The following is a 23,648-nucleotide window of genomic DNA, read 5'->3' as shown; positions in this document are numbered from 1 at the left end:
TGAGGGTATATCCAAAGGGATCTGTAACCCCAAAAAAGATTAAAAACCACCCAACACTTAACTGACCCCACACTATGATCATCTGATTCTGATCAGTTAGGCAGTTTTCCTCTCTTAAGATTCCTGCTTAATTCCTGCCTATTTAATGTTAATAAAATAAATTGAATAAAGCACTTATAGTACATCAGACACCATTCTAAGTGCTTTGCACACATTAATTTATTTGATTTTCACAACAACCCTATGAAGTAGGTGCTATTATTGTCCCACTTAGACAAAGCAACTGAAGCTCACACTCTGTCTCTCAAAAATAAATAAACATTAAAAAATTTTAAAAAAAAACTCCATTGGGGCACCTGGGTGGCTCAATCAGTTAAGCATCCAAGTATTGATTTCAGCTCAGATCATGATCCTGGGGTCCATGGAATCAAGCCCTGCATCAGGCTCCACACTGAGCATGAGGCCTACTTAAGATATTCTCTCTCTCTCTCTCTCTCTCTCTCTCTCTCTCTCTCTCTCCCCCTCACCCCCAACTTGTGCTCTAAAAGAAAAAATAAAGAAAGTAATTCCATTTACAACAGCATCAAAAATAATCAAATACTTCAAAATAAATTTAACAAAAAAAAACACAAAACCAGCACACTAAAAATACACAGTTTTAAAAATATAAAATATTGCTGAAAGAAATTAAAGACCAAAATGAAGAGATACATGATCTCATGTACCAAAACAGTAAAGTATCCATCCTCTCAAGATTGATCTACAGATTCAACATAATCCCTATCAAAATCCCAGTACGTTTTTTGTAGAAACGGACAAGCTGACCATAAAATTTATATGAAAATGCAAAACACCTATCACAGGCAAAACAATTTTGGAGAAGAACAAAGTTGGGGGAATTAGACTACCTGATTTCAAAATCTACAATAAAGCTACAGTAATCAAGATAATGTAATATTGGCATAAGGACAGACATACAAATCAATGGAAGAGTCCTGAAATAAACCCACACATTTATGATCAAGTGATTTTCAACAAAGTTGCCAAGACAATTCGATGAGGAAAGAACAGTCTTCAACAAATGGGCTGGAATGACTGTACATCCATATGCAAAATAAACTTAGACCTTACCTCACACCATACACAAAAATTGACTCAACATATCACTGACCTTAATGTGAAACCTAAAACTATAAAAGCTTCTAAAAGTAAACATATCTTTTCAATCTTAGGCTTCACAAAGAGTACTTAGATAGGACACCCAAAGCATAACCCCTTAAGGAGAAAAAACTGATAAACTGGACTTCATCAAAGTTATAACCCTTAGCATTTCAAAAGACATCATGAACAAAAAGAAAATAATAAGCCACAGACTGGAAGAAAATACATGTAAATCATATAATTTATAAAGGACTTGTATAAAAAATATATAAAGAAGGCAAACTATGGGGGCACTTGGGAGCTCAGTCAGTTAAGCATCTGACTGTTGATTTTGGTTCAGGTCATGATCTCACAGCCCTGAGATGGGGCCCACATCGAGCTCAGTGCGGATGATGCAACCTGCTTGGGATTCTCTCTCTCTGCCCCTTCCCTGCACATGCTCTCACGTGCTCTCTCAAAATAAATAAACTTAAAAAAAAGAAGAAGGCAAACTATGGATATAGTTAAAAAAAAAAAAGGCAGTAGTTACCAGGGGAAGGAAGGGAAGGGATGAATGGGCAGAACAGACGATTTTTATGGCAGTGAAACTATTCTGTATATTATAATGGTAGATACAGGTCATTATACATTTGTCAAAATCCACAGAACGTACAACACCAAGAGTGAACCCTAATGTAAACTATGGATTCCAGATGATAATGATGGTAAGGTAGGCTCATCAATTATAATAAAGGTACTACTCTGGATAGAGGATGTTGATAATGGGGTAAGCTATGCATGTGTGGGAGTAAGGATATGGTATATGAGAAATCTCTGTATCTTCCTCTCAATTTTGCTATGAACCTAAGACTGCTCTAAAAAAATAAAGTCTGACATGTATACATACATAAAGAACTCTGACGACTCAAAAATAAGACACACACACCCAAAACTGGAGAAAGATTTAAACTGATACTTCACTTGGGGCGCCTGGGTGGCTCGGTCGGTTAGGCGTCTGACTGGGGCTCAGGTCATGATCTCACAGTCCATGAGTTCCAGCCCCGCGACAGGTTCTGTGCTGACAGCTCAGAGCCCAGAGCCTGTTTCAGATTCTGTGTCTCCCTCTCTCTCTGACCCTCCCCCATTCAAGCTCTGTCTCTTCTCTGTCTCAAAAATAAATAAACGTTGGGACTCCTGGGTGGCTCAGTCCGTTAAGCGTCCGACTTCGGCTCAGGTCATGATCTCACAGTCTGTGAGTTTGAGCCCCACATCAGGCTCTGTGCTGACAGCTTGACAGCCTGGAATCTGCTTCAGATTCTGTGTCTCCCTCTCTCTGACCCTCCCCCATTCATGCTCTGTCTTTCTCTGTCTCAAAAATAAATATTTAAAAATACATAAATGTTAAAAAAAAAATTGATACTTCACCAACAGAACTGATACGTTGCCACAGAAATGGCAAATAAGCCTTTGAAAAGATGCTCAACATTATATATCATTAGAGAAATGCAAATGAAAACCACAATGAGATACCACTACATACCCACTAGAACAGCTTAAATCAAAAAGGTTTACAATTCCAAGCATTAGCAAGGATATGAACCTTCATACAATGTTAATGAGAATGTAAAATAGTACAGGAACTTTGGAAAAGTCTGGAAGTTTCTTAAAAAAAAAAAAAAAAAGGAAAATAAAAGACAAATATACACTAACCACATAACCAAGCAATTTCTGTTCCTAGGTATCTACCCCAGAGAAGTGAAAGCATTTGTCCAAAACCTTTATCCAAATGTTCATAGCATTATTCATAGTAGACAAAATACTGGAAACCATCCAAAAGGCCATCAATTGTGAATTGACAGGCAAAATGTGGTTTTGGAATACTACTAAAGAAACTACTAATAAATGCAACAGCATGGATGGACCCCAAAGACATCTTTCCAGGCATAGGTCTACATTTGGTTATTAGCTAATGAAACCTAGGATAAGTACCAGTTCTCGGCAAAAGAAAAAAAAAAAAAAAAAAAAGACTCCTGATCTTTAAAGTATAATCTCAAATGTCAAACCTGCCTGTTGGTGCTTCATTTCCTAATCCATAAACTGAAGACACTGGAACTGATGACTGCAAAGTTCTTTCTAGTTCTGAGGCTGGATAATTTGAAATAAAAGTTAGCAAGTATTATTTCTTGATGAAAAAGAGAATGGAAAATCACTTAGGGTTCTCATTGTGGTCCCTGTAACATGACAGGATAGGTACTCCCTCCAGACCATCATCTGCCTCCCAAGGATATTTTCTAGCTAAGATACACTGTTTACTCTTCTGTTTAAAATCTTCAATGGCTCCCTACTGCCTACAGTAAAAATTCAAAATTCCCAATTTACTTTCCTTTCCTCATTTTCTCACATACTAAACTGTGGGAGGGGTTCTTGTTATGTTTTATTTGTTTGGTTTCGTGAGTTTTTAAAAAAAACTTGATTGAGGTAGAACTGCAAAACTGTAAGATATTTCAAGTGTATATCATCATCTGATATACGTATATATTGTGAAAGGACTGCTGTCATCTAGTTAATTAACACATCCATCAACTCCCATATTTCTCGTGTTTGTGTGTGTGTGTGTGTGTGTGTGTGTGTAAAAACATTCAAGTTCTACTCTCTCAGCAAATTCCAACTATAGAGCACACTGTTATCCACTCTGGTCACCATGTTACATACTGGATCCCCAAACTTCATTCATCTCGTAGCTAAAAGCTGGACTAGAGTTTTGTAAAAATCAGAGACCAGAGCTGGACAGACCTGGATCCAAAACCTGACTCCATCACTTACCAACTGTGTGGTCTTCCTGAAACAGTTCCTTCATCTGTAAACTGCAACTGAGGATTCCGCTGCATGTGACGGTTAGTAGGACCTTCGGGTAAAGTCCTGAAAGCACCTCACCCACAACGGCCACAGACTAGTTGTTCCTCACTCCCTTGTTCTCTTCGGTCAAGTCTGTTTTCATTCTTCAAGACTCAACTCAGTATTTTCTTTTCTTCGATTCCCCTGCCTTAAGTTCTTCCTTCTCTAAGCTGCCTGGCACTTTTCACCATCTTCCATTACAGGCTATGTCATTTTCCACAATAGTGTGCCCTGAATCCACAGAAACTGAGGGTGGGGACCGTCTTATTCTGGTTTCTTCTCCAGTATATGGTGCACAGTACACGCTCTTTAAAGTTAGACAGAAAACAGACAAAGGAACCCTGACTGAAAAAAAAAGCATATGCTGTAAAAACTTCCTTTGGGGAAAGAAACAAACAAACAGATTTCAAGTCACCTATAATCTCACGAATATTACATACCAATTTTAACATTTGCTGCCTTTCCTCCTCTCAGGTGGGTAGAAGAAAGGAAACAAGCATGAAGCACAGAAAGAATCAAGAGCCCAAGTCCTATGCCTCCTATAGTATTTCTACCTCTGGAAAATGTTTTGTATTTTTAATAGTGTTATTAAACACATCCCCTTAATTGATACACTGTAGTATAGGAGGCTTCGGAGGGTCATTTTCAAGTATAGGTAACTAAACAAACTCCAAAGTGACATATGAAATTTGGGTGAAAATACATGCTGCCCTGTGTGGTGTTTATTAGTGCTCTTCACCAAATATTTCCGGTTCTCCCTCCAGAAATACGATAGGATTTCGTTTCCGGGCCCTCTTGAAGTTAGGTGCTACCATGTGATTTTGTGCAGCCACTGAGATGTACACAGAACTGGCATGTGCCACGTCTTCAAGTCTTTAAGAGCCAGAGCACAACCTACTAGGTTCTCTTTTTCCTGCACTGGCAACAGTGAGAAGACAGAGATGCTGCCTCCCTCAGCCTGGGGGTCCACGTTGTAGAGCAAAGCTTCCAAGCCACCGGGGACGCACACGGAGCGCGAGCGAGAAATCAACTGTTACTGCCTGAGGCATCGAAGACTTGAGGCTGTATGTCACCCCCACATATTCTAGATATTCTGACAGACACTGTATAAAGAGGTTTAATATTTCTCTACATGATGCCAATGTCCAGGTTTGAGAAGGTTCTGCACAAAGTTGGGGCTCAGGCTTGTTAGCAGACTTTTTAAATATGGAGTGAATTTTAGAGGCGCCCAGGTGGCTCAGTTGGTTAAGTGTCCGACTTCTGCTCGGGAAGTTCATGAGTTCGAGCCCCACGTGGGGCTCAGTGCTGAGAGCTCCGAGCCTGGATCCCGCTTTGGATTCTGTGTCTCCCTCTCTCTGTTCCTCCCCCACTCGTACTCTGTCTTGTTGTCTCTCTCTCTCTCAAAAATAACAAAAGAATTTAAAAAAAAATGTTTTTAGATAAAAAAAATATGGAATGAATTTTAGGTTATTTTTAAGAGGAAAAAAAGATAGTCCAAAGGTTAGCAAAATCAGCAAATATTTTCAACGAAAAGATTTTTAAAGTTAAAGTAACGACACATGAAAAAAAGACTACATAGGAGCATAGAAACGACAACACGCTATTACCTCCCCTATTCACCCAAAATAAATACTTCAACGACTTCCTCACCCTGCTGAGGTCAAAACCTAGGGACGCAGATTCAACAGAACACTGAAGGAGCCACCGCCAATCAGCGGAGGCTGGCCCTCAATACAAAATCTATCTGCCATCTCAAGCCGTTCAGTAGCATCATTCTCGCACAGGAGAAAACCGAAGCCTCTGGAGACAAACTCATGGCCCACAGCGGTGGAGACTACTGGCTGCTTCTGCAATGTCCGTCCCCTCCCTTAGCAACAACACTCTAAATCTATTCTAGGCAGCAATGCACTCCGCTACAGGACATTCCCAGCCTCCTTTGCAGCCACTTACGGCCACACGACTAGGTGGCATTCGGCACTTCTCAGATCGGTGGTTTAAAGACAGGAATTGTGCCCTCGGTCTACTCTTCCTCCATTCTACCACCACGGACATGGATGTAATGACTAGGCCTCTAGGAGCCACCGTGGAATCTGGGGGCAAAGGACAGATCCTAGAAATGTCTGAGCAGTGAGATAAAAGGAACCAAGTCTCCGATGATTCTGCAGTGCAGAGGGACCCTACCAGCGCCAGCACCTACCCTCCAGACTTGGACGTGAGAGAAATAAACGTTCCTATTTAAGTCACTGCTACTTAGGGGTTTTCTCTCACATAAAAACAAACTTAATCCACACCCAGGTATTTTCAAAATACCTTCCTGAAGCGAGGGGCAGAGAGTAGAGGGCGGCCTCATTTAACTATCTCAGTAAAAGAAGGTGGGGAACAATGATTGCCATCATTTGTATCTCAAATACTTCTTGTTCTTACAGTCCCTTAATTTGTAAAACCATCTGCTTCCATTTTATATTGATATATAACAAACCACCACAAAACCTAACAGATTAAAACAACCGCCATCTTCTTTAGTCACAATTTTGCAACACGGGCTGCGCTCGCAGGTTCCCCGCAGTCCCCTTTGCAGCTGCATTCAGCAAGGAACTGGACTACGGGCTGAACTCAGTGGGATGCTGGGAGAGCCGCACTTCTCTCTTTCGGTGTACTCTCAGAATCCCTTCCTCGCCACATGGTCTGTCCAGCAGGGTATGACCTAGCTTCTTACATGGTGACTCAGGCTCCCGAGTGTGCAAAAGTGGAAGTTCCTGGTCTTCTTAAAGCTCAGGCCCCAAACCAGCACAGGTCATTTCTGCTGCATTCTGCTGGTTAGAGTCAGTCACAGGGCTACGCAAGATACGTGGGGAGGCGACCACACAGCGACATGACTTCCAGCGGGCATGGTTCACTGCGGGCCACCAGTGGGACAGACCACCACCTCCCCTCCCTTCATTTCCTGTGCAGGTTAAGATCTTGATGTATGACCTGTAGCATGCTATCACCCCCCTGAGGCTCAGCTGTCTGTAAAGTGAGGGGTCAGACTGGATGTCCTCAGAACGCTCATCTAGCTTTAACCTCCTATGACTCTAAGTACCTGCACCTGATATGAAAAACACTCGACCATGCTGACCAAATGCTTCAACCTTGGTAGCACAATCAGATGATGAGAGCGTGGAGGTAAAAAATAGTTAATTCTTTAATACGTTCCATATTGTTATTTTATACGCGACGGGGGCTACTGCGGACACGTGGTACCTGCCATTGGCATCCCAAAGATCAGGAAGTCAAGGAAGTTGGCGGTTTGGTTTCTGCTATGCTTCACTACAAGACGGAATTAACATCAGAGACTTCAGACTTCCACTATGAACATTCACTACCGAAGACACAGCAAATCATTTTAAAAGCACCCGATAGGAAGTCTCATTTAGGAAGACCTACTAATATAAACAGAGTCGGCAGAGTTCTAACATAAAAAGAGCACTGCGACCACATTCACAAGTCCTGGATAATGAAAAATTTTTAACGGTTTTGTAGTAACAGTGCTATATATACAGATTTTGCTGGTCTTCACGTGTTACTCATAATAAGAAACATTCTATAGAGATTTCTGCTGACCTAGCTTTTTTATCTTTCTTCTTTTTGTCTTTATTAGGGACAGCTGTACAGAAAGGAAATCTTTATCGTCCCCACCCCCACCCCCACTAACTACTACATTATTTTATGCCATGACCTTTTTAGAGCGAGTTTGGCATCTCATCATAGGCGTATCACTAACAAGTTCTATGATATCAGGCAGATTGATGATAATTGATGATAGTGGCAATAACAAATACTAGCAAATTCTTATAACAGCACTTCTTAACAGCACTTAGTTTATGCCAGATGCTGTTCTAAGTTCTACACATATATAAATTCACAGCAATCCTAAACTAAGTGTGCTAATGTGTCTACTTTGCAGACGAGGCAACCGAGGCAGAAAAAGTTCAGTTAACTTCCCAAGATCAAACAGTTAGTAAGTAGGGGAACCGAATCTGAATTCCGACAATCTTGGTGCCAAAATCTGTGAAGTCCCCGGAACTTGGTTTTCTCATTTGTAAAACAAGATTATGGTTTCAAGGGGCGCCTGGGTGGCTCAGTTGGTTAACTGTCCGACTTCCGCTCAGGTCATGATCTCACAGCTCGCGAGTCTGAGCCTTAGAGCCTGCTTCAGATTCTGTCTCCCTCTCTCTCTGCCCCTCCCCACTCATGCTAGCGCTCTCCCTCTCTCAAAAAAATAAACATTAAAAAAAAAAAAAAAGATTATGGTTTCAAATTACTGGCTTTTTAAATACTGCATAATGTACATACAAAAGTATACACTCCCCAGAGGTATGAATGTTACATATTCTTCCAAATAATTTTCTATACACAAAATACATGCACATTTTGGGATTGCATGCTTTTTACAAAGTAGAGTTACTACTACACTTACTGCTTTGCAACTTTTAGAAAATTTTTCCTTAAGTCAATACATGTATCATAGACATTCTCCCAGTTTGGCACCCATAGGCCCAGTTCTCTGTCCGGATAAAAACTACATGGTGGTCCACCGATGAGTGTTTTTCTGTAGCCAATTTCTACTAGTTTCCACTAGTTTCCACTTTGCTGCCATGAGCATCTCTGCACATACACACTTGCCCATTTGTAGGAATATCTTCTGATTTCCTTTCTCGTTTTTATGGGCTTTCTTGGTCCCTTCCCACCCCCCCAACTCCTAGGATAAGTAAGCACCCTAATTCTTTTACCATACTGCACACACTGTCCATATTCTCAGTGATTTCAAGGAAGTCACATCTTTAATCACCTATCCTAATCGAGCTCCTAAGCTCTAATGCTACACCCCCAAACACTCCCAGACATTTCTATCCCCTAGACATCTAATGCCAGAAACTTCAAAATTCCCCTCTGCACTGACTAAAATCTCTCTTCCTTTCTATCCATATTACCAACAGTATACCGTCTGCCTTGACCACCTCACACCATGACTATTGCAAAAGCCTGTTAATCTCTGCCTCCAGGTAAGTCCTCTCTTCATACTATTACCAAGGTGGCTTTCATAAAATAGTTGCCATCAAATCACCAAGTATTAGAGTACCTACCTACATTGAACCGTAGAAAACACACGCAGAATACAAAGTAATTTAATAATACTCCTATCCTCCAGAAGACTAGAAATATCTGCTTTTAAAACTTTAATTAAAAAAACAAAACAACCTGGGCATAAAGCAGAGGCTGAAGACCTGTAACCCACAGGTAGTCCACAGATTAAACCTAACCCACAAGATGTAGTCCCAAATAGTGTTGGAGATCTTAATTGAAGATACTTAAAAATCCAGAGATTTCACATAAAATTCCAAGTTTCCAGGCTCTGTTGAAACCAAGAGTATCTAGAAACGACACGCCAAAGTCTCACATGGCAACCATCAGCCAGAATTGTCTATCAGTTGCACCCAACCAAGGCATAGACTCCTAGAAGCCTTCAAGCTATTTTTACTCACCATTTTTTCCTCAAGACCTTAAGTTATGTCAGCTGTCATTCAGGATCTTACAAGCTGCATGCAATCATTTAAATTACCTACCTGATCCCTGTAAACAGTTTATAACCCCCGGACTACAAAGCCCAAACTCATTAGCCTGGCATTCAAGGACCATCGTGGCATGGCCCCAACTCCCACATTAAACCTCCGTTCTAGTCACACTCCAGCAAGAAAACACATTTTACGCTTCCTGCCTCAACAGTTTTACTCAGGGTGCTACCCCAGAACATTCTCTAACTTTCTTACTGGGCTTGGCTAAACCCTATCCATCTTTCAAGGTCTAACTCAAGTATTGCTTCCTCCAAATCTTCGAAGACCCCTCTTGGCTACAGCGAGCCTTCTTCCAAAGTTGACTGTGTATCCCAACGTACATTTAACACTTAACGTGCTCTTTGAATAACATATGCCAAATGAAAGATCTAAAAAGTTACAGAAGAGGATTTTCTGAACTTCTTAGACAATTTCAGCATTTGTGTATCATACATAGTTACTGCTATCACAAAATTAACAGCAAAACCAAAGTCAATTTTCCCATCTTTCACAAAATGAGGTTTTTTTCTAGAGAAAATTCAAAAAGAGCTGTGTCATTCCTGTCTCTCTTATGTTCTTAAGACTTTCAAATTCTGCAAATAGAGAAACTGACACTTCCAATTATAAATTCAGTATTGGTCTTTCCAGTAATTTTTCACACTAACCACAAGCGTATATTTATATGCAGGCCATCACCAAAAAAAAAAAAAAAAAAAAAAAAAAGAGAGAGAGAGACAGAAAAGAAAAAGAAATCGTCCCTATTTCACTCCATAACTTTTGCAACTCATACTGCCAAGAAGTTCTGAAAATAGACACTGTGGCACAAACATGATAAAGACAATTTTTAAAAAGAGAAAGAAGAGACTAATCAGCTTATTGAAATTAAAAGATGGCCAAAACAACAAAGAAAAAAAGAAAGGGAAATATACACATACACAAACTGGTAAGTTTATTCTATATCAGCTAAAAATTACATTCAATCCAAACATCTCATGGATTAAAAACTGTTACCAAATCTTACCCAAGATATCTCACACTCCCCCACCAGGGAAGTGCACACAGAGCATTTAATATTATCTATAACTGGGGCGCCTGGGTGGCTCAGTCCATTAAGCACCCGACTTCAGCTCAGGTCACGATCTCACCGGTGGTTCAAGAGTTCAAGCCCCGCGTTGGGCTCTGTGCTATCAGCACAGAGCCTGGAACCTGCTTCGGGATTCCATGTCTCCCTCTCTCTGCCCTTCCCCCACTCATGCTCTGTGTCACTCTCAAAAATAAATTAAAAAAAAAAAAAAACGGGGGGTGGGGGAGAGGGGAAAATGGGCGATGGCATTGAGGAGGGCACTTGTTGGGATGAGCACTGGGTGGTGTATATAAGCCAATTTGACAGTAAGTTATATTAAAAATAATAAGTAAATTTAAAAAACATTGCAGATTTTTTTTTTAATTATCTATAAAAACTGACCATTTTCATTTTGGAAAGGAGGTTTCATGGAACTCCTCAGTCATATCTGCAAGTGGCTTAAGGATACAAGACTGGACAATCACTATCTGCTCAAAGGAAATCTGATTGCGGCCCGGGGAATACCATGAAGTTTTGCAAAAAGGTGGGGGAGAGGCCAAGGGTAGAGCGGTGTGTCTGGTCACCCGGCAAACTGACTACAAATGTGGCATGGTAGAACTAACTGAGATAGTAAGAAAATGTATTAAATCACTATTTTCAGAATGGAAAATTAACTATCATGACACTTTAAATTTACATGGAAATCCATGTTTATCAAGGTTACATGTTAGTAACAAACCTACTGAACGTAAAATTGTATCTGAGACGCAACATCTTCTTAAACACTAGAGATTCCACGAGTAAGACCAACAGGACAAGAGCAAACTACAGTGAGGTCAGGCTGGAGAGCAAGCACCTAACAGGTGAGGAGAGGCTGCCATTCCTGGAACAGCTCTTCAAGTACCATGACTATCAAGTGCCAGAAACCAGTAATTGCCAAACGTTCCATGTATCTACTTGCTTGAAAAATAAGAAAAAGAATTTCTACCATACAAATTACCAATGTGCATTATCTCACAACGCATGAAAAGCAGAAGCGGTATCTTTCGACTCTATAGAGTTGTTTTATGAAACTGCACATACTACAATGCACTACACCTTTCTTTTATTACTTATTTCAAGTTCACAGCTATGGAAATGAGAAATTTTGTTGGGGGAGGGGCCTCTCAAATATGAAACAGCAACAGTCATCTGCAGCACAATCATTTTTTTTGCTATCTCTTGTTGTGCCCAATTTTCTACAAGAATAAGGCTCAAGGTGGCTTTCTAATAACAGTAATTGCCCTCTGAAAAGAAAGTGGTTGGGAATATAAAGAGTTTTTTCAAAAAGGGTCAAGGATAGTGCCTCAGAAATCCTATCCCCACCACCTGCTTCCGCACCACCCCCACACCCACACCCACCCCATCCCTAACGTTAACTTTGTTGACTTCATAAAAAACATATATATGGTAGAATGATTCCTTGTCTTCCCAATTTAGAAATGTCAACATATATTCCAAAGAAGAAAAAATAAAATCAAACCTTTGGGAGAAGTTTCCTAAACATTCATACAAGAACAATTAGACCTCGAGTAGATGCTTCCTCTATAGCAGGAGCTTGTTCACTGGTGGAAAGACCTGGACCTCCTACAAAGATCACACGCTACTCCAAATAACCGATTAAACAGTCCTTACTGCTAAGGAGAACTTTTAATAAATGTAAATTTCACTGTTCCACTTCACATTCATACAACAGGAAATCCTTATTTATGTATCTACTTTTCAAACTCTGCCCTAAGATCAATAGCTTCAGTTCAAAATTCTTGATTTTAGTAAATAATTTTAAGATAACAATAGCTAATTAAAAGTAGCCACTACATAGCCTTTGCTTTTTAAATACGATAAAGCAAAACTCATCTAACAGTATAAAACAAGAAAATGCTTAAGTTCACTTATCTAATTATCAAAGATTCAAAAATCCAAACTCAAAGAAAGTGTAATTAGCAGTGCATGGTTACCCCTCTTTTTTTGAAATCCAAAGACAAATATGCAAATCCACTTTTAATAAATAGTGTCATAAGACATCTTCTCCAGCATAAAACAACCCACTTAGCGACCATACAGACCGATAACGTGGACAATTTAAAAACTTTTATCTCCTTTGCATCCCCACCCCCCCCAAAAAAAAAAAAAAAAAATTTCACGTCTTAGATAATTATTTGCAATTCCAGGTAATTTTAGCATTTACAAACCTAACTTACATTTGTCATACCTCAGTTTCACTTTCAGGATCTTCAATACCCAACTCACTACAGGGTCTTTTCTGCATGCACCCAAATGCGGTACAGAGATCCACAACTGAAAACCCTCCTCTTTGCTTTCCAGTTCACACAGTAGTTTCCACTTACAGGTTTCTCAAACAACTGTAGATTCCATTCCCTTCCAAAAACACACCTAATTTTTTAAAAATTCACTGAAAAGCTTGGAACCATCAAGGTTACCACTAAATTTCATACAAGGAATGCTGCCCCAGTGTTCAAATCCAAAAGAGAAAGCTAAAACTCTCTTAAGACTCAGAGTTGTATTAAACGTCTTCCAAAGTGTTGATGTTTTCATACTGTTATATTAGCATCATTCTGTAGAAATTTTTAGATTTTTCCAAGGGCTACCTTTTTTTTTTTTTTAATTCATAAGATGAGATTTTAAAACGAGATAAAAACTAAAATAATAAAGTGGTAATACCCTAAACCAACCTTTCTTCCGGTGCACACAGGGGCTGCCCTAACACAGATGAACTCATTTCCATCTCAGGGGAACTGCATGTGCATGCGTGTGTGTGTGTGTGTGTGTGTTTGTGCCCGTGCACACACTCGCGTGTGCATGGTGAGGGGCGTGACAGCACAGACAGGTCTACTGTAACTAAAAGAGGAATCTGGAAGCAAAGAGAAAACATACAATAATCCCAAATTAATATTTGGAGAGGAACCAAGAAATAGTCAAAATGGGAAGCTATTAAGTTAAAACCCTCGCATGGCTTTATATGCATTGCTTTAAAGGATACAAAAAAGCGACAAAGTGTGAAGTTCCTTGGAAGTCCACTCCCTCTCCGAATTCCAGCTGATGGGGGAACAGCCCTGGCCATTTCCAGCAGACATTTCACTGCAATGCCGGTGGCCCCGCAAACCCCAACTTTGTAGCACAAAGACGCTAACGCCACCACGTATGCATCCTGTACTCGCCCGTCTCGGGATGTGTCACAGCTAGGTAAGAGCTGGAAATAAAACATGGAGGCACGCTAAAGGGCCTGAACCATCCTCACAGTCCAAGGACAGCACAGCAAGGAGGAGAAGGGCCAGCCTGGGCTCCAGGGCTCTGCCACACGCCGGCCCCGCTCCGCCCCGGTGCACACCGCCGTCTTCACCGCCTATCACCCAACATGCCCCTGCTCCGACCAGGCGAACGCGCCCCAACGACGACAACAACAACAACAACAACAACAGAAACCCCCGGCTGTCCCCGCGCCCCAGCGCGCCCTTCCCCTACCAACAGCTCCCCGACACGGTCCTCCAACGACATGAGTAAGCACTGCACGCCACTCCCCAACTTCGGACGGCCGCCGCCGGTCCTGCACCCTCAGGAGCCACCGCAGCCGCGCGACTCGCTGCCACGGGTTTCCCGGCTTCCAGGCGAAAGTTGCCGAATGGCCATTCTGTGAAAGGACGTGTCTAGCGCTGCCAGCGTGCTCCGCGACAAGCGACAGCCGTGCCCAACCCCGCAGGGGCTCGGGGGGGAAGTGGGGCCCCCGCGCGGGGCGGCGGGCTCCCGCGGAGTCAGCGGGCTCCCCGGTCTCGGCCCCGAGCGCCCGGCCCGGCTCGGTTTCCAAACTTGCGGCCGCCGCGCCTGCCTGCCTGCCTGCCGCGGCCGTGCGGGTCGGGGTGGGGGAGGGGAGAGGAAGAAGTCCCCCGACTTCCGAACAGACCCCTCGGGCTCCAAACCCGGCTCCGGGAGCCAGAAAAGTTCCGGGGGCGGCCGGCTCACAAAGGCCGGCGGCTCCTCCCCACCCCCCACCCCCCACCGCGTCCCCGTCCCCCCACCTTCCCTCCCCCCCCCCCCACCCCGGGCGGGCGGCGAGACCACCTGGCCGCGGCGTTTTGACAGCTCCGCGAGTGTCCCGCGGCGGGACCGCTTTGTAGTTGACAAGGCGCCGGTGCGCGGACGACCTGCGTGCGCCTCGCCGTGCGTCTGTCCGACGACCCGGCTAGGCCGGGAAGAATCTACGAGAAATTTCTCCAGAAACGGCAGCCCCGCGAACAGCCGGCGCGAGGGCCAAACTCCAAAGTAAAGTGCGGCGGCGGCGGCGGCGGCGGCGCGAGCCGTCGGGGCCCCGCTGGGCGGAGTGCGGTGCGGGGCGCCCGCGGGAGGCCCGGCCCGGAGGCCGCCGAGGGGGCGCGGGGCGCGGGGCGGGCGGGCGCCCCGGGGGCCGGGAGCCGCGCGGCCGGCGGGCCCCACCCCCACCCCGCGGGGGCGGCCGGGGGCGCGCGGGGGCAGGGGGGCCGGGCGCGCCGGTGACAGCTCCGGCCCGGCGCCGCGGCTGGCTCCCGGCCTGGCTCCCTCACACTCAACTTACTTCTTTCTGGCTCTCTGGAAAGGGGAAGCGCCATCTTTGCGAGGCCGGCCCCGAGGTCTTTTGTCTGCGGCTGCGGGGCTCGGGGCCGGGGCTCCGGGCTCCTCGGGGGGTGGTGGCGGCGGCTGCGGCTGCTCCGCGCTCTTGTCCTCCTCCGACGACATCCTAGTCACCAGGAAAGACACATGGATCCCGGTCCTCCTCCTGGGGGGCTCCTCCCGCCGCCGCCGCCGCCGCGGCCGCCGCCGCCGCCGCTGCTGCTCGGGTTCCTCCTCCCCGGCTCAGCCTCTCGCATTTCCCGCAGCCCCGGGAGCAGCAGCAGGTACCGGGAGAGGCGGCAACATGGAGCGAGCAGGACACGCACTCACACACATACGCGCGGGCGCGCGCACCTCGGCGCGCAGGGGCCGGGCGGGGGGCGGGGGGCGGCGGGCGGCGGGCGGGGCGCGGGCGGGAGGGAGGGAGGGGCCGGCCGGCCGGGCGGGAGGTGCGGGCGGCGGCGGCGGCGGCGGGCGGGGCGCGGGCTGGGGCCGGGCGGTGCGGGCGGGCGGGTGCGGGGCGGGCGCCGGCCGGGGCGGGGCGACTGAGGGGGCGCGGGGGGCGCCGGCCGGGGCTGCGCCCGCGCCCCTCCCCCAGCGCCCGCGGCGGGAGGAGAAAGGGGCCGCGGCGCGGGGAGCGGCGGGCCCGCGGGCAGCGGCGGGCGGGGGGGGGGGGGGGTCGCGGCCCCGCCGGCCGCCCCTCCCCCGCGCGGGCCGCGTCAGGCCGGGCGGCGGCGGCGAAGTTTTGACAGCTGCTCCAGTTGTTGTTGTGGGTTCCGGGCTGCGCGAGCGCCGGCCCCTCAGCGCCCGCCCTCCCGGGCCGGGGAGGAGGAAGTTTTGCGGGTGTGCGTGTTCCACACACAGACACACACACACGACCGTGGCCGTCGCGCGAGGGCCGCGCCGGGTCTCCCCCGGGCGCCCCGCACCACAGACCTCTCAAACTCGCCGCCGTCTCGCCCACACACGGCCGCCGCGACGCCCCCGCCCCCTCCCCCACTCCTCGGCCCCGCCGCCCCCCGCGCGCCGCCGCTGCCACTCACAGGGCTCGCTCCGCGCATGCGCTGCCCGCGGACGCGCCGCCGCCGCTGACCTCACCGCCCCTCCCCCGTCTCCCCCCCCCTCCCCCTGCCGGGCTCTCCTCCCTCCTCCCCGTCTTCCCCCCTCCCCCCTCCCCCCTCCCCTCTCCCGCCCCGCCTCCTCTGACGCGGCGGCCGGGGCTGCGCCGCGACTCCGGCTCCGGCTCCGGCTCCGGCTCGGGGAGAGCGCCAAGCTGCGGAGGCGGCGATCCGGGATCGGGGTCCAGGGAATGCGCGGCCCGAGGCGGCGCTCCGACTGCGCCCGAGCCCGGCCGCGAGCCGGCGGCCGCTAAGCCCGCACGGCCCCCTGCGCGCCGCCCCGCCGCCCACCCGCCCCGCGGCCGGAGAGACGGAGCCCGCCGGCGCTGCCCCGGCTCCCGCGGGCCGGGGAGGCAGTGCAACTTCGCTGTGATCCAATTCCAGGGAGAGTTTCGTTATTATAACGTCATGTAAGAAATGGGCCAGAAAGGGCTTACCGGGCTGTCAGACAAAAAGAACGCTGACATTTTGAGGCACAAGACGCGGAAAAAGACACCACAACACACCAGTAAAAACCCAACAACTTGATTGTAACGTGCAGCGGGTTGCGATGCGCGCAAGTCGGAGGGTTTCTGGGCCAGCTCCCGATGCGTTTACAGGGTCGAGGGGAAACGGGGCTAGAATTAGCAATGGGAGACGAGCGCTTTCTCGGAAAGCACAGTGGCAAATGCGGACTTCGGGACTTTTTCTTCGGATGGGGCGGCAATTCCTCTGTGCTCTCCTTTCCATTCACTGTCGATCAGCACACGGGAACTGGGGGAGAATTCAGGACCTGTGAAGCCTTGGCAGACGGCTTGGGACGAGCGATCACTTCGGGAGCATCGCCTCTAGGCCGGACACACTAGGCACTTTCCCATTAGGATTCCCTTCCGCGCTCACAGCACGGTGGAAGCCTAACGCTGCGTGTTCTGGCTTCCCAGCTCTCGTTCGCTTCCATTTCTCCCAATAGCCAGAGCATAAACTTTGAATTGTGCTTCCTGTTTGGGCAAAGTGTACACGGTTCGATTTCCAAAGCCTATTCTGACCACAGGCAGGTGTTTTGTTTTGTTTCGAAACGCCTGAAATGAGGACTATAATAAGATAGTCATTTGAATGCCTGCAGGGTTTAATCCTTGCCGGTTTGTTCGAGTTTACTAAATTTACAGCCACGGGAATCCTGAGATTGGGGAGAAGCTGACTGGGTAAATGCAGACTATAAATTAAAAGCGTCTGACTATTATAAATAGAAACACAACATGTATGTGCCTAATGATGAATTTACGAAGTGGAACATTTAAAGTTTGTTCAGTGCTCATTCTTTCTCTGGCATTTTTTTTCCCCCTGCACATTACACTTTAAGGAAAGTACACTTTCAAAAATTGGATTATCGGTCCACATGTTTACCTGTGTTCATTACGGAAATTAGAGCCGTCACTTCCAACTGTCTCATACGCACAAAATTATATGTCAGGATAATTTAAGTGTCAGTGTGCAGAGGGCAAGTCACTCCTGCTGGAGAGAAGTTTTAAAAGGAAACAGGGGACTGAGAACAGAAAAGGGAGTAGAATGAATGAAAAGGGAAGAAACAGAGGTTTGTGCAGTGATGCTTCCAGAAAGAAAAGATGAAGGATACGAAGCCCAGCCTTAAATCTCCATTCCTTCAGCTATTGTGAGGCAAGCACTTGGAATCTGTTTTAAAAGGACACCAGGCTGTTGGCCTGAAGTTATCCTGGGCAGAGCAAAGAAAATATAACTCAGGATGCACAGGAAGGATACAAAAAAATACCTGTTTCACATAAAGGTTTTCCAAAGGTGTTTCCATGTCTCCGATCCAAATTTTGGAGCTCTGAGACCGCAGTGGCAAAAAAAACCCCAGGAGTCACGTAGCTGAAGTTACTCAAAATTATAAAGTCAGAAAGGCACAGAGTGTCTGAAAGCACCAAAGCAAACAAACAAACAAAATCTACTTTTAATAAGTACACATGTAGCCATTTCTAAAAACATGGTCAATGTGCACCAAAGTGTTAGCAGCGATCATCTCTGAAGGGGTAGATTACGAGGGACTTTCACTTTCTATATTACATTTTTCTATAATAGTTGAATCTTTTGGAGCACATGCAGTATAATAAGAAATGTGTATTAAATATTTAGCATGTGGTTTGGGGGGTGAGGATTGCTATCTACACCAAAGAAAGAGCAACATCTCAGGAAACAGAGCAAGAGCCTCAAAGGGTCTAGCAAACAAGTGATGGTAAATAAAAATTCACAGTACAGTAGCCATTCTTACTAATTGGAGTCCTATAAATGTCATTGATATGGTCTTTATTTAGAGTTTGTCTGTTTTTGCTTGTTTTGGTGGGTGTAAAATATTTATAAGACTCTCCCGTAGGCTCACTACTAATTAATGGACTCTCTCCTTTTGTTTTCCCGTAAAGTCTTAAATTCCTCAGGGTTTTTTAGGAACCAAACTTTTATAGTTGTAGAAGGAACACCGAAAACTTCAATTCTAGATCTTACAATCTTTGTCTTCATATGTTTGCTGTTAAACTTATACTTTAAAAAGGTGCAGTCATAGGCTAGCATTTTGTGTCCTTTTTTAGTTAAAAAAAAAAAAGGTTTTTAAAAGAACTTCAGGGGCATATGGCTGGCTCAGTGGGTCAAGCACGCAACTCTTAATCTAGGGGTTGTGAGTGGAGCCCCATGTTGGGTGTAGAGATTACTTTAAAAATTAAAAATAAATTAGGAATTTCAATTCCTGAAAATTAGTACGTATTTAGTCCATAGTGTGTTTTTAGCTTTGAAAATTCTAATTGCCTTACACGAGTTATTTCAGTAATGCCTACCATGTACCTGGTAGACAGAAAAATTAAGGAAGAAACCGAGAAGTAATTAAACAGAACACTCACCGTCAAAAATAATTTGAGCAGAAGAGTATGAGGCATGAGTGTATGTTCTGCAGCACACTCCATATAGATATGAATCTTGCCCTCTAGGGGTCTATATTTTAAGCCTGTCAGTACTTAACAAGATAAACACAAAAAGGGCAGGCAGGCAACTGAAAAATAAACATGGGAAAACATACAAACAGGAAGATTAAATATTTACATCCATTGTGTACAAGACCATATTTTTAATAGAAATGCATCTGGGGATTTGGGGGGAGGGCAGAGGTGCAGGAGGCAGCAGACAGCTATGTCTATTTAGGATACAAAAGCATTCTGCCAGCAAGTGTTATAAATGCCTAGAGACCCTACATCAGCCCCTACACACGCACCCCCCCCCCCCCCACACACACACACCCTTAGGTTCCTCTCCTTTACTGATAATACAAGACTACACGAGTAGTTTGCATTAATTTCCTAACGTTGCCACAACAAATGCTGAAAATGACAGAAATTTATTCTCTCACAGCCCTGGTAGCTCGAAGACCAAAGTCAAGGTGTTGGCGGGGCTGGCTCCTTGCGGTAGGCTTTAGGGAAGAATTTGATCGTTCCCTGCCTCTCAGCTTCCAGTGGTTGTCCATGATCCTTGGGGACCTTGGCTGTAGGTACATGACTCCAATGGCCATCTTTTCTGCATCTCTGTGCCCTCACATAGTGTTCTCTGTGTATGTGTCTCTTCTTGTAAGGATACCAGTCGTGTTGGAGTAAGAGTCCAGCCTACAACAGTATGACCTCCCGTTAATTGACTGCATCTGCAACAATCTTATTCCAGATAAGGTCACATTCTGAGGTTTGGGGAAGGATATGAATGTTGGGGGGACGATATTTAACCCAACTGAACTACCAAGCAGCCTATATTGGTGTCTCCCGGTTTAGCAGATTCATATATATATGGTTAGAAAAGTTTATATAGGGGCACCTGGGTGGCTCAGTCCGATAAGCATACAACTTTGGCCCAGGTCATGATCTCTGAGTTCATGAGTTGGAGTCCCGCCTCAGGCTGTCAGCTGTTAGCGTGGAGTCCACTTTGGATCCTCTGTCTCCCTTTGTCTGCCTCTCCCCTGTTCGTCCTATCTCTGTCTCTCCTCTCCCTCCCTCCCTCCCTCCCTCTCTCTCTCTCTCTCTCAAAAATAAACATTAAGAAAAAAGAAAAAAGTTTACATAATAGGTTAACTGCATGCAAACTTTTCTTGGCACAAAATATTCACGTTTATTTTACATCTAATCAATCTATTTGTAGGATAAATAAAATCAAAGTGAATTCAACAATAACAGTGCCTACGAAGTAAACAGTAAAATTATGATTTAGTAGTTCCTTGGTTAGTTTGATCAGTGTAAACATAGGTCAAAAAATGTCAGCCCAACATGTACCATTTGGGGCCTGTTTTAAAGGCCAAAGACTATGGTGGCACCTGGGTGTCTCAGTCGGTTAGGCGTGGAACTCTTGCACTGACAGCTAGGAGCCTGCTTGGGATTCTCTCTCTATCCCTCTCTCTCTGCCCCTCCCCCCGCCAAAATAAATAAACATTTTTGAAAAGTAAAATAAATCAAGATCGAAGACAATGATGAGATCCTCACTTTCCCCTGTGCTGTGAGGTAAAATGGATGAGGGTATGACAACATAAAATTACATACCTTTCTAGTGGAAATGGAACTCAAGAGTCCCACCCCTCCCCCTTCCTCCTTACTGGGTGCTCCAGCCTTCAGAGCCACCTTTGTCAGACTTCATTAGATTGTCCCAAGCCCCTTCCTCTGTCATGTGGCCAATTCCTGCTTCTTTAGACTTCACTTCCATCCCTGACCACCACCCTCCCCCTGACAATGACTGTGTGTCCCCATGGATGCTTCTAGAACACCTGTGCTCCCCGCCCCCCCCCCAAGGCTCTCAGGGCCTGGAATGTATCCCACCCTGGCTGTTTTGTAACCCACCCTACGCCAGGTGCCGATGGCTACAATTGTCTGCCTTATACATCTTTTATCTCTATGATTTCGCAGCAGCTCAGTCAACAGTTGTGGAATAAGTGAAATAAATGGGAAAATATATGTTAAGTGTCAGAAAAAGAGCTAAGATGATCCTTTACAAGAGTGTTAATTCCCCACCCCCACACACACCAGGAGGGTTTACTTTTCAAAAAGAAACTGTATCTTTATAAACAGTAAATATGCCTACCTTGCTACAGTTTATGCTGATGGTTACATTTTACATTTCTATAAAGAAACAGGCGGTCATCTTTGCCCCTCTTTGCCCCTCTGTCCAACATTTGTTAGTGTCATTCTTCTCAGTGTTCTTGGCTTTCTGAAGCCTGGGCATGGAGGTTCACACCTGTTTCTAAAAGAGCCTCCAAAATCGAAAGAGGTCAAAATAGTTGTCCACAATCTTCAGAAAACATATCTGCTTAGAAACATTTCTACCAGTGAAGATAATGTTGAGGGAGAAATGATTACATAATAACATATATAATATGTGTCATACAATCCATTTACGGAAAACTGTATAAATCCACAACAATCTATATATAAATATATGTGCAGAGTAATAATGTTCATCAAAATGCAAACAATGGGGGCGCCTGGGTGGCTCAGACGGTCAGGCGTCCAACTCTTGATCTTGGCTTAGGTCATGATCCCAGGGTGGTGGGATCGAGCTCCGAGTCCGGCTCTGCATGGAGCCTACTTAAGATTCTCTCTCTCCCGGGGCGCCTGGGTGGCTCAGTTGGTTGAGCGTCCGACTTCGGCTCAGGTCATGATCTCGCGGTCCGTGAGTTCGAGCCCCGCATTGGGCTCTGTGCTGACAGCTCGGAGCCTGGAGCCTGTTTCGGATTCTGTGTCTCCCTCTTTCTCTGTCCCTCCCCTGTTCATGCTCTCTCTCTCTCTCTCTCTGTCTCAAAAATAAATAAAATGTTAAAAAAAATTAAAAAAAAAAAAAGATTCTCTCTCTCCCTCTGCCCCTCTCCTCAGCTCACGCTCTCTCAATAAACTAAACTAAACTAAAATAACATAAAATAATAAAATAAAAGCAATCTCTGGGCTGGAAATGACACTTTCTTTGTATTTTTTCTTTTTAACTTTTATAATGAATAGCTATGATTTTTACAAAAGCAAGCAAGTTGTTTTTCAAAGAAAAAGGTTTTTTTCTCCAAAATTATCTCTATCTTAGCCTTAATTACATTTCACTTTCGCTGATATTTTTTTTCCTTTTCTTTCTTGCTATCATCTTGTCTGTGGAAACATATTAAAACAGTGCCTACCATACAATCATGACTCCTGACTGGTATAATCAGGTTCAGAGTTCTATTTTTCCTCCCCTTGGGGGGAGTTGCTATTAAATAAACTTAAAAGGGGTTTTCCCAGTGAAAGTGAATGGAATGATTCTCTTTCCCCTAATCTTAATAATCTTTATCGTCATCACTTCCAGCTGCTGCTCTGCCTAATGCCTATGGAAGTTGTGTTCCTTTGGTGCAAATCTCTTCCCCTCCCTGGGTGTCCATGATCCTGTCCCTTAGAGTTCGCATTCCATTGAACACACTGGGTGCTCACTCAACATTTATTTTTTAATGTTTATTTATTTTGAGACAGAGACAGAGACAGAAAGTGGGAGGGGCAGAGAGAGAGAGAGAGAGAGGGAGAATTCCACGCAGGCTCCCTGCTCAGCACAGAGCCCGATGCGGGGCTGGATCTCACAACCCTGGGATCATGACCTGAGCCAATATCAAGAGTCGGACGCTCAACCGACTCAGCCACCCAGGTGCCCCTCGATAAATATTTATTAAACCGAAAAGGCTGCAAGCATTACCCCAGCAGGCTCCATTGGAGGAAAGGAGGGAGTGAGGGGGCAAGGGAAAGAGAGCTACTCGCAGGGAGGAACTGCAATTCTAAGGGCTGAGGGTCAGGTTGGGGGGGGGGGGGGGGGAGGCTTACATTCGGCCCCTGCAATATTCTACCTTCCCCGCCTCTGGGAGGCTGGTCACTTTCACTCAGCTGCAAACATTTCCCCAGTTTGCCTGTAGGTTGTCAGCGTCTTTGCCTCCCTTGTGTTGACCCGCCTTTGCCAGCTCGGTGACATCATTATCATGGGAAGGAGGACATCACACACCTGCAACCTGAAAGACAGACCGTAGACACCGTTAGGAACCTGCCGGACGGCACAGAGGGATAAGGTGGCCACAGAGGCAGAGGCGGACAGTAAAACCGAGCTAGTGTTACAAAGTCCCGCACGAGGAAGCGAAGCGAAACGAAACACTGTTTCCCTCTCGAAGCCTGCAACAAACCTCACAGG

At 45.7% G+C, this 23,648-nt stretch overlaps 1 protein-coding gene across 18 annotated transcripts in view; it reads right to left on the bottom strand.

The window, feature by feature from the left end:
* Positions 1 to 15,701, bottom strand: part of KMT2C (lysine methyltransferase 2C) — a 285,986-nt gene extending 270,285 nt beyond the window's left edge. For 10 of the 18 annotated variants that reach the window (XM_058723715.1, XM_058723720.1, XM_058723719.1 and 7 more), the window contains exons 1-2: positions 14,215 to 14,699; positions 13,425 to 13,942 (exon numbers count right to left, since the gene is read on the bottom strand). In XM_058723715.1, the coding sequence (XP_058579698.1) occupies positions 13,425 to 13,942; positions 14,215 to 14,247 (551 nt within the window). In that variant the 5' untranslated portion in view covers positions 14,248 to 14,699. Of the gene's footprint in view, positions 1 to 3,963; positions 8,247 to 13,424; positions 13,943 to 14,214; positions 14,700 to 15,298 lie in introns of those variants that run through there. The other 8 variants (XM_058723721.1, XM_058723729.1, XM_058723722.1 and 5 more) reach the window with 3 other exon arrangements.
* Positions 15,702 to 23,648: the final 7,947 nt, after the last annotated feature.

The sequence above is a fragment of the Neofelis nebulosa genome, chromosome 4 (genome assembly GCF_028018385.1).
Source record: "Neofelis nebulosa isolate mNeoNeb1 chromosome 4, mNeoNeb1.pri, whole genome shotgun sequence".
Taxonomy (NCBI): domain Eukaryota; kingdom Metazoa; phylum Chordata; class Mammalia; order Carnivora; family Felidae; genus Neofelis; species Neofelis nebulosa.
This window is presented reverse-complemented; position numbering and strand designations above follow the sequence as displayed.